The 12326-nt window shown below is 37.8% G+C and overlaps 1 protein-coding gene across 2 annotated transcripts in view; it reads right to left on the bottom strand.

Annotated features, from left to right (window-relative positions):
* Positions 1–329: 329 nt before the first annotated feature.
* The window catches only part of LOC124641614 (phospholipase A1-like), a 35946-nt gene continuing 23949 nt past the window's right edge, over positions 330–12326 (bottom strand). For both annotated transcript variants that reach the window (XM_047179765.1, XM_047179766.1), the window contains exons 4-5: positions 7489–7642; positions 330–1706 (exon numbers count right to left, since the gene is read on the bottom strand). In XM_047179765.1, coding sequence (XP_047035721.1) covers positions 1034–1706; positions 7489–7642 — 827 coding nt within the window. In that variant the 3' untranslated portion in view covers positions 330–1033. The remainder of the gene's footprint in view (positions 1707–7488; positions 7643–12326) is intronic.

Below are 12326 nucleotides of genomic sequence, written 5' to 3'. Positions count from 1 at the left end.
ATCTCTTTCCGGTCGTGTCGGATTGCCGTCCGATCGGGTTATGAGAGTGAAGGAATAGGGAGTGCACCTGTGTCTGCGCAAATGCTCGTGCACTATAATATGTCCTGCGCAGCTGGCTGATCTCCTTAAGTGAGAACAGCCGCCGTGGCCGAAAACGGCCGTGGACGCCATTATAATATTGGGGAAATATGATGTTCCATTTACAGATTTTTATTTCGTATTTAGCCTGTTCTCGCGGCGTCGTTTGCGAAATACTTCGACAGACTGACTTTGACAATGCGGTTATTTTTTGTTATTGTATAGGGAATTAAATGAAAATGCAGAAACAGTTTCTTAATAAATATGTTTTATTAAACAAACTAGACACTAAAATCACAGAATATTCCCATGCTCTTCGAAAATTGTTTATTTAGGAAAAGCTAAAAATAATATTAAGTATTCAAATATCTGCTTTAAGTCAAACTACTCGCAGTTTATTAGGCTCTTTCAGTTCTGTCATATGCTATAGTTCTTCAAAAATGACAGCTGTCAACTGCACAAAACATTCGGTACCACTTAACTACCCACGACTTCAGCTGCTTAATGTAGTCATCTAATATAACCTTTAGCATTTTTTAATATAGCTATGTAGGTACATATTTTTAATACTTCTAGTAGTTCTTATTAGTTAATACGACATAGATATGTTACATATTAACAAACCTTAGGTACCTCTTGTAACTTGTACTTGTACTTGTTTAGTCAAGTAATCTATACTTGACTAAACTAAATTATTTACAACTTAATGCCTAAGCAAAAACAACATGCGATTTGAATATACCCTTTTACATTAACCTTAATTATTGTTTTAATTACACGTATATAAAGCCACAATCACGTCCTATTTTATTCTAAAATAATTGCACAAAACACTCACTGAAATCACAGTCAAAACTGGAAACCAAAGTCGGCCTCAATTTATTAATCACTTCACGAAGCAAACCACCAGTTTTTACACTAAAACTTCCGTAAAAAGTCTTCCGTAATACCTACACTATACCACAAAACCGTCATCATCATTAATCCTTCTAACAACGGAAGTATAAATCTCATTTTCTTCCTTCAACCCCTCTTTTCCTTGATAATACGGAAACTCATTACTCGTAGCCATATAATAAATACCAGGCCGGTCAAAACGAGCCTCCAAACCTAAATAATTAACAGGAGTATTGTTAAAACATTGAGCAAATCTTGCCTCTTGAACGCTATCACATTTGACAGCTATAAATTTCTTCGGATGTTCTAAAGCCTGCCACCAGTATAACATAGCTCTTATATGACTGCAAACAACCAGACAAGGTATGTAAGGAATGTCACTAGGTTGAAATTCTCCACCATTAGCGTAAATATCTATATGTCCTAAAGTTTCTGCTATGCCAAAACCATCAATATTTGTGTGTAGGACATCGACTTTCTCAGCATCGGTTTTTGCAAATTTGTCTTCTGGGCCTAAGCTTCTAAAGCAAGGTCCTGCTGGGTCTAATCCTGTTAATCTTGAGGGTTTCTTCCCAGTGACTTGGTAGAAGTATTTAGCAGCGTAGGCGACTTCGTGGGCGCCTAGACTAGTTCCAACTAGTTCGAGATTTTCAGGTTCTAGGCCTAGCTCGTTCAGTCGCACTAGGAACTCGCCCATTTTTAAGCCGATGAATCTTACAAGGCGGACTGACCTGAAAGTAAGGAAAAAGAGTTATTGAGCAAAATAAAATATGTTACTTCAGTGAAATACGTATAATAGCCTAAAATACGGTTAAATCTTCATCTATAGCCCGTTCCTGAGCACCTTAATTGATAGTTTTATCCCTTAAAAATAAATAAATTAACTACCAACAAAAGTGCTCAGAAGCTGGTCATTAATCAATCTTTTGACAGTACCTACAGTAATCTTTATAGGTTTATAAATACTAGCTTCTTCCAGCGGTTTTAGCCCTGTCCAGTGGGAAATATTTAGCAGACATAGATAAAAAATTGCCTATAATCTTCCTCAATGAATGCTGTATATAAAAAAGTACTCTTTATTACCAACCAGTTACACGCATGGTCGGTTTTTCTGAGACAACTTTCAGTTGATTCTGAGATTAGATTTCCTCGTTCAAGTAACCAAACAAACAAACCTCTTCAGCTTTACAATAATTATTTTGTATAGAAGTCTATAATAGAAGTGTAGATTATTAGCACCTGCCTACCCCCTTTCGGTTAGATCAGTGTTGTGCTCAATTCGTCAGTTTAATACGTAATAACTGGCAATAATCCCCCATCTGAGCTAACAGATCATAAGCTTAAGATGTAATAGGGATGTCCAAGCGGCGGATTATCGATGAGTTTTATTTTATCCGTAAACGTGGCATAGCATTAGAATGCACTTAATCGTAGGTATTCATAGAGCTCTTACAAAATAGGTTATAGTTTGATTACTGTAAAGATAGAAACGCTGCCAGCTCCTCATATTTACCAAGTTAAATATAAATTTATTGTTTGTGTTTAATAAAATACTTAAGTATTATATTAGTTATCTTGGTTTGTTCTAAAAACGGTTTTTTTTTATATATTTGAATATGAACAAAAAGACGACGCATTACATTTACTTATCTCTATTAATGGCTTTGAATCCCTATTATATTGCAAGAATTTAAATTTTATCCGCCAATAAAATATCGGATATCGAGTATCCGCAATATCCGCACTGCCCCTCACTAGTGATCGTTGAAAGCCTCAATGAGCTGATACCTGTTTGTTCCGACACAATGGCGGGTACTCCATGGGATGTGGCTTTACCATGAACAGACTGAGCAATTTTAGCGAGAATATACCAAAATTATTGGTCTGATAGATATTAATTAAAGCTAAAAATTGATAAACCGAAAATCACACTCATCATCATCCTCCGAGCCTTTTCCCAATCATGTTGGGGTCGGCTTCCAGTGTAACCGGATTCAGCTGAGTACCAGTGCTTTACAAGAAGCGACTGCCTATCTGACCTCCTCAACCCAGTTACCCGGGCAACCCAATACCTCTTTGGTTAGACTGGTGTCAGACTTACTGGCTTCTGACTACCCGTAACGACTGCCAAGGATGGTCAATGACAGCCGGGACTTACAGTTTAACGTATAACCGAAAATCACACTATAGAGACGAAAATTAGTTATTTTGTTATTTTATAAGTGAAATAAAACTGATTGGATTTTGATGAAGCTTTACCATACAGCTACTATGTGCTTACATACATACAGGTTTACTCATACATAGTTTACTTTTTATCAACACAAGCCATAGATGGCAGATAGTATTTGTTATTTTTCCAGTCTTGATTTTAATTTGATCTATTTTTTATTAAGATTTACTTAACAAAAAAAAAATAGATTTTTCTTTCGTGGTTTCATCCGCTTTCTAGAGGTATTCATAAAAATACAAACCTATTGAAAAAAGCGGCTTAATAATTTTATAAAAAAAACCGTAATCGGCTCATTAGATAGGTACAGATATTTTCTACAAAAATATTTACCTACATTTTACCTAACAAATATTCCTACTCCATTTATTCACGAAAACCATTTGAAATATTTCCTACAACGTCAGAAAACAACATCAATATAAGGTTGAAATTCAATAAAAATGTTCCCGACAGTCGACTCGCTAACGACCTTCACCATAATCTAATGGGACCCATATATCTTACTATTGATATTTATATCTACAGCTTTGACGAATGGCATGGCATTTTTACGGGATTTTCGGGAAAGCTAATAGGAGTGTTATGGGGAAGATAGACTTTGGTGTGGAGTGAATTTGGAAGATAGGTTTAGTAGAATTGATACTAATCAATTCTACTAAACCTATCTTCCAAATTTACGTGATCGTTACGTGTCTTAGATTAAATTCTTGGGCAAGTACTCTGGGTTGTTATATTTGTCTATGCTGAAAAGCAGTCTCGAAGCTAAGTAGCAGCCACATGGGTATATCGATCATAAGGTTACGCAAAGCATGGGGCGGTCGGTCCGCGGATGGGGGTGACCATCTATGTCGTAATAAAATTATTTTATTTTGCTGTGCCCTACAGGGTTCACAACTGTACCTAGCTCTAAGCCAACTTGTAATACCTACTCCGTACATTGTGGAATGCAAATAAATAATATAAATATGAATAAATGGTTAGGCCTAAAGCCGACCCCAATATACACAGTTAGGAAAAGACTATGTAGGTAGATAGAGATGTAATATATATTGCTGAAATGGCTGCCAAAAATTAACTGTTTTGTTAAAAATATATCGATTAAATGCAATCTACACATACTAAAAATGAATTGAATAAATTGTGACCCATTTTTTCGTCCATCACGATTATAGAATACATAATCTACTAGAAAGGACATTTCGATATGATCTTCAATATCTTAGCCTTTCGCAAGTTGGGCTCGATTTATAGCTCAGGACTCGAACCGGGGACCTTTGGGTCGTAAATCTCATGGATATGGACATGGAGAACAAAATGACTAGCGGAGGTGCCAGAACGGAAAATCTCCTATAAAGTAGCGCGCCAAAATGCGGGTGAGCGGGGGACGAGGAACGTTACTGCTTCCGCCCTTATACGCCTTCTTTGTACCAGTAAATTTTTGTAATACCGAAAATCGTTGACAGATGTCACAAAAAACCCGAAGTTCTCATTAGTTCACTAGTAAGTGATCGTTTTGGTCAAGCCCACCGTACGAATGTGACCTACAAGAAGGCGCCTGACCTACCTGTATTATGGCATCTCCGCTCTTTCCTTATTCCGTGATATAGTTCTGCAAAATGTATGGTTCAATGGAGATAAGGAAGTTGGAGATTTGTATGGGAGATTAGTGCGTGATGGGTTCTATGTGTGTAGAAATTATCGAATTAGGATGCAACATATTTGATTATTCATGGTGTTTGAGCTAGTGGAATTAATTAGTGAACTTATTTGCCAGATAGATGATATCAAATATGAATGTATTCATAATCTTTTTGTGTTGAGTTTAAAATGGTTTTTCTATGTGCATTACCTATGGTACGTATGGCTGACTGATAATAGAGCGTCGGTTTATGGTCCCGCGATTTGGCCCGCGTACGGGTGGAAAAAGTTCAATAAATTAAAAATCAGCCTTCCTCAATAAATGGCCTATCTATCAACAAAATATACATATTTTCAAACCGGACTAGTTGTTCCTAAGATTAATTCGTTCAACCATTGCTTTAAATGCCTATAAGCATAGATCAGACTCCATTTTCTTACAACAACTTTATCAAGCAAGACATACACCGTGACTTTTTAGTCGTCTTACAACGGCAGCCCACTTCATGTATCCAATGACTAGTAAACGTTCATATAAAAAAAAAAATTATGAGATTTGAATAATTTAAAAATAAAAATGAATTCATTATTATGATGCATGACGTAGATTATAAGAACACCCTATTGTGAGCGCTGCCCGAATCTTGTACCAATGGAGCGCGGCGCGTTGGGAAGGTACCTACTTTCTACCGTTTGATACGTAAACATTTTTTTTCACCTATTATCTTAATTAAGTAGGGCTATAAAATTAATAATCGTGTCTAGTGGTATTTTATGTCGGACAGATTGAGTGGACCACCTTTGTAAGACGACTAAAAAGTCACGGTGTATATTATACCCAAGAGCCTTTTCCACCTATGACAAGTCTGTCATCGTGCCATTGATCCTCAACTAATAATTCAATCGTATTTCAATCTGCACTATTGTTGTTTATGTACTGTAATGGGTCCGTGTTGGCAATGGTCCTGCATCAATTAATGATGTGACAGTGCGTTATGGAGCGAAGGTTAATGAGTTCGAGTGACTTGAACTTGGGATTGTGAGAAAACTGGAAATTTTGAGACATCTTTTTTCGTAGTTTTATCTAGACCTACTTAGACTTTACAACCGAAAGAAACATGTTTTTACACATTTACATCAGCATAAATAAAAATTTTCTAGATGTATTTGATTAATTGCCAAGTTGCGGAGAACGAACTAATGTGAATTAATATTATAAAGCTGCACGGTTTGTTTGTTTGCGTGAGCGCGGTAATCTCTGCAACTACTAGAATGATTTGATTATCAGGAAAAATAGGCTTCTTCTTATGCAGATGTACGAAGTAGGTACTTGCCAAAAGTTCTTATTAATACAAAGAATATAAGCCCAAATACGAGATATTTTGCGCTAAGTCGTGTCAGAAGTATAGAAGGTATAGTTTTGTCAGATTTGGATGCCAACAAGTTACTTAATCGACCACACGACGGCAGCGCGTTGGCAGAAATAACGAGGTTAAGAAATCTTCCTTCCAATACTTAAACGTCGGTAAACATTTCCATTTAGAATATCCTTAAACTGTTTTTTGTCTTCACTATCGAATCTGCAATATTACCCATCTCAGCTTAAAGTGCACATCAATACGAATAAAATACGCCCAAACACTATGTAGCTGCTATCGACCATTAAGGAGTTCCCTAAACTGTACTGTACCTGCATCACTGACCTTGCTGTGGCAGTCATAACCCATCTCAGCTTAAAGATCTTGTCACCACGAACAAAATAAACCCAAACATTATGTAGCTGCTATCAACCATTAAGGAGTTCCCTAAACTGTACTGCACCTGCATCTCGGACCTTGCAGTGGAAGTCATTACTCATTTCGGTGTAAAGATCTTGTCAACACTAATAAAATAAGCCCAAACACGAGGTAGTTAATAGCAGTTGTGCCGTTTAGGAGTTCCCTCGATCCTCTGTCGTCTCCATCATCAGATCTGCCCTAAACCTCCATAGTATTGTAGTCTCATCAGATATACACATAAATATAAAGTTTTTACCCCATGCTCGCCTACAATTTTGAAAGAAAGAAAGAAAAAATATTTATTGACACGAGCCTTTGATACATACACATAGAAAAAAGAAAACAAAATAAAGAAACAAAAGGTTGCGCCAAATAGGTCCAGTTCAGCATTATGCCAGACAGCTAGTGTCTGACGCTGGTTTTCAACTGGACCTATGCGGAGTTGCGGGTGTCCATCGGTATGAACTGATTTATACTCTATAGAAAAAAAATAATAAAACTACTAAACTACTATTTAAAAAGAAAAACAATTCGATCGAATCGATTTCTCGGGGTTTCCACCATCAGATCCTGATCTGATGATGATGCGAGCAAATGACAAGCATGTCCTTTCAAATAAAAAAATAATTTTTGAAATCGGTCCAGGCGTCTTTGAGAAATCGAGTAACAAACATAAAAAAAAAAAATACAGCCGAATTGAGAACCTCCTCCTTTTTTTGAAGTCGGTTGAAAAGACAGATCAACCTGGGGTCAAAAACAGACTAAGTACCTTTTATTTATTAGTGCATGATAAAGGTTTAGAGATTGAACAGCGAATAAAGGTTTTGGAGGCATTTTACGACACTTATCTATTTTTATACTTACTTAGGATAAATATAAGTGAGGAAGGTCATGGTCTCAGACAGGAACACGTTATACCCTCGCTTGGAGTACGAGGTGCCGATAGCCTGGGAGAAGGGGAACGATGAACTGTCCCAGAAGCCGACAGCATATAGCACCGTCTTCTTGTTCTTTAAATCTGGAAAGAAGAAGTATTTCTTAATACATTTACTGCGAGCTTGGGGCTAAGTAACAACCACAAGAGTCAATCGTAGTGTTAGGGTCAATTCCCACTGAAAGAGCAGCGGCCGGCAGCGGCCGTAAGAGACGGAAAATGTAAGAGCGCGGCGCGGTGCGGCGCCGCGCGGCCCGCCGCGCTCGCGCTCAATCCCTTGCAATTACGGCCGCTGCCGGCCGCTGCCGGCCGCTGCTCTTTCAGTGGGAATTGACCCTTAAGCTTTACTTGGCGCGGTCGGTCTATTGAGAGGTGTCTGGCCATCTTGTCATGATGAGTTCATTGTGTCACGGAAGTCACGTTAAATTGGTTGGTCCTGGCTGTCATTTGAACATTTTTGGCAGTCGTTACTAGTAGTCAGAAGCCAGAAAGTTTGGCAACCAATCTCGGGTTGCCCAGAGTTGAAAAAGTCTGTAAGTTATGCGGTCCTAGTACATGGTGGGCAGTTCCATGGACACTCGTTGATTGGTATATTACTCATCTGATTTATGCGATCCTGGTATTTTGGTTTTGACCGTGCGTTGTGTGACGCCATTGCAATCGCGATTTTATTAATAGCTTCTGGTCATATTCGGAAAAGTCGTGGTGGCCTAGTGGGCAAAGAACCAACCTCTCGAGTATGAGGGCGCGGGTTCGATTCCAAGTCAGGCAAGTACCAATGCAAGTTTTCTAAGTTTGTATGTACTTTCTAAGTATAGCTTAGACACCAAATGACTGTGTTTCGGATGGCACGTTAAACTGTAGGTCCCGGCTGTCATTGAACATCCTTGGCAGTCGTTACGGGTAGTCAGAAGCCAGTAAGTCTGACACCAGTCTAATCAAGGGGTATCGGGTTGCCTGGGTAACTGGGTTGAGGAGGTCAGATAGGCAGTCGCTTCTTGTAAAGCACTGGTACTCAGCTGAATCCGGTTAGACTGGAAGCCGACCCCAACATAGTTGGGAAAAGGCTCGGAGGATGAGGTCATATTCGGAAAAAAAACATAACCAACATAAATAAAAAAAACATATTACAATATTGTAAAGCTTTTCTTGTTGACAGTACTTTTTACAAAATAAAGTACGGATGACGAATTGGGACTAAGCAAAATAAAATATTTTATCGAATGACAAACCGGGGCATGTTTTTTATGGATGCCAAATCACTAAAATGACGAATTGGGCATAACTCCCTTGAAGTATCGATACTTTAATGAGTACGATACTTTGTTATCAATTTTACTCATGAGTACGATATCGATACTTTTGCTTCGATACCGTGTCCCTTGTCTTTAACCTTAACTAAAGATGGCCAAAACCAACAAGCAGATCTAGTATTATACCTATATAAACGAAATAGGTCTTAACTTTTGTCATCACACAAGACACGTAATAAAACTCGCCCAATTTCCCAAAACGCTTTCACTCGACAATTTCGGTTCAAAAATATTGTAAAATATGTTCCCTCATAAATAAGACCACATGTGAAGTTTATGTGTTTCATACATTTACGAGCGAAGAACTGGCTGTAAATGTTTCTGGATTTTTCCAATAACATCTTAGGTAGACTGTAAAAGATGCTATAGCTGTCTGGATGATTTAGGTCCTAGATTTATATCGGGTGATATTTTAATAAACTAACTTTCAAAGTGTTCTTATAACTTTCGAAAGAATTTGAGAATATTTACTGAGCTTCGTGTTAACTTAGGTACGAGGTATTCATAAGTTTACCAACTAATATTATAAATGCGAAAGTAACGTTTCTGCTCCAAAACGGCTTAACCATTTTGGCAGAAATTTGCAACAGAGATAGATGGAAGAAGCGCCGATTGCAGACACTGGTGCTACACGAAAGCTTCTCTTCATTCTGGTATAAGTAGGATAATTTCCTTTAGATTCGAGTAAAACATATTACCTAAGCATACAGGTATAAAAGGTTAGTCTAATCATTGCGTAATTCCCCCATTTTTGCGGGCACCTAAAAAAAGCCCGCAAAAATCCCTCCATTCACGAAAAACCGCCAATACATCCCAAGTTAGGAAAGTATCATGTTATAACAGGAACCTCTGAAAAAGCCTGCCTGTAAAGCCTGCTAACAATTTGGAAACTTGCACCGCGTCATGAATAATATATGAGTAGGTTCACTCGTCGATCACGTAAACATGACTATTCAATTTATTCGGAATTTTTGTTCAGTAAAACGTGAGGTAAACGATCTAAGTTTTTTTGAAGATATTTCTTGTAGTTGAATGATGATAGATCTAGTTTTGGAATTCAATTTTATAAAGATTTAAAAGCACCTATAAAAAAAGAATTATTATTAAAAAAACAAAATACCCGACTGCACACTAAAAAAAGAGTAAAACAAGCCCCACAATAATATTTAATTTATAAATATTGATGGAAAGCATCGCAGGCGGGGACCAACAGAGGCTTATTTATAGTCATTTCGGTTGTGCACCATTTAGCAGAATTTTCGTTGGTGGCGGTCAAGGTGGTCCCCGCCTGCGATGCTTTCCATCAATATTTATAAATTAAATATTATTGTGGGGCTTGTTTTACTCTTTTTTTAGTGTGCAGTCGGGTATTTTGTTTTTTTAATAATAATTCTTTTATTTATAACTTTTTAGCTGTTTTTATTTAACGAAAATGTTGTAGATGTAGAAGACTATGTATATGTAAGTACCATTTTAAATTATTTCGAGTGATGTTACTCCGCAACATAAATTTACCGCCAATCTGGACTGTTGGTAGTGAAGAAGAAAAAGAATTAGGTGAGTCATTACTGCTGAAGACCGTCAACGACGTGTGCCCTTATGCGTGTGCCCGCATTCGGGCTGTATACTCGAGCATATCCCCCTCCGCACCGCGCCGCGCGCCGCATGCCAGGCCACGCCCTATCTTTTTGCTTGCTAACGCATGAGTTGCTTTGCGTTGACGCAGAATTAACATGTTCCCGTGGGAATTTTGAGAAAAAACGTATCCTATATTAATTATTACTCCCGTGATTGAAATGAATCTAATGATACCGCATACATATTTTTTTAAAGGGAAATTTAGAAAAAATATCCCGTGGGACTTTTAGGATAAAATGTATCCTATGACACTCCCGTAATCAAGACAAATCTAACGATACCTCATACATCAAAATCCATCAAGCCGTTTAGGCTACAGGAGGTCACAAAGGAACAGACATACATACATACTTACATACACTCGAAAAACATTACCCTCCTTCTTTGGCAGTCGGGTAATTAGAAGGTCATGCATGCTGTAAACTGTCAAATGATTATTATTTATCCTAATCCTAACTAATATTATAAATGGGAAAGTAACTTTGTCTGTCTGTCAGTCTGTCTGTCAGTCTGTCTGTTTGTCTTTTTAGTTTATCCTCCATTGAACTTAGAATAATGCTAACACAATAAGCGTAAATTTTACCTAATAATTAACTACCTCTTTACCTAATAACAATACTCTTAATTATTGTATGCCCAAAGGGGCTGATTGTTGTACTGTATATTATTATACCTAACACCTGTAACCAACACAATTAACACAATAAAGATTACTTTACTTTAATTTCAAGCAGTATTATGTTTTACCACTTTCACACTTAACAAAGCTTGACTAACCACAGCCTACTTTCAAAACTATTTCCTCTCTTCTATTTATCTTTGGCTATCTTTTTTCACGCAATCAAGTCGGACTGTCTCCGGTGTCAGTCTTAGGAAGACTAATAGATCAGGCATTAGCCGCGGCCGAGGGTAGAGTGTTTGTCAAAAAGATAAATAGCGTATTATTTTGCCATCGTTTTCCTTAACGCTGTAGATAGAGGCTTATTAAGTAGGTAGGTGAAAATCTGGAAGAAATGTGTGAGATTTCATATTTGGGACTAGTATTCTAGGTTATAAATTATCGTGATCATTCTGGTAAATTATTACAGTTGGCTTGTCCTATATTGAACATTCATTCGGCTGTCATTGAACATCCTTGTTCATCCAGTCGTTACGGGTAGTCAGAAGCCAGTAAGTCTGACACCAGTCTAACCAAGGAGTTTGGGTATTGGGTTGCCCGGGTAACTGTGTTGAGGAGGTCAGATAGGCAGTTGCCTCTTGTAAAACATTGGTACTCAGCTGAATCCGGTTAGACGGGAAGCCGACCCCAACATGATTGGGAAAAAGGCTCGGAGGATATGTTTTTCTTAACGCGATAGAAGCTTATTAAGTAGGTAGGTGAAAATCTGGCGGAAATGTGTAACATTTAAAAAGTTACGTTAGAGCCTTTTTTATCGTCCCACTGCTGGGCTCAGGCCTCCTCTTACACGGAGAAGGATTGAGCGTTAATCAGCAAGCTTGCTCAATGTGGGTTGGATTTAATATCTGTTTCTCTACTATTCTAGATAACAGAATAATCTGACAATTCTAGTAAATTATGACAGTTGGCTTGTCCTATATTTTTAAGACAGTTAAAGGCATGTGTAAGGTGCTATTTTTGCAGAATGAAGGCACTTTAAATTGTCTGCGTTGGCAGTGATTTATATATCTATATTTGACAGTAGTTACCGGTAGTCAGAAGCTAGAAAGTCTGACAACTTTTCTTACCCGAGGACCGAGTAGCCTTAAGCCTAGTTAATTTGGTTGAGGACCTTAGATAGGCAGACGCTCCGTGTAAA

This window comes from Helicoverpa zea, chromosome 22 (genome assembly GCF_022581195.2).
Source record: "Helicoverpa zea isolate HzStark_Cry1AcR chromosome 22, ilHelZeax1.1, whole genome shotgun sequence".
Taxonomy (NCBI): domain Eukaryota; kingdom Metazoa; phylum Arthropoda; class Insecta; order Lepidoptera; family Noctuidae; genus Helicoverpa; species Helicoverpa zea.
This window is presented reverse-complemented; position numbering and strand designations above follow the sequence as displayed.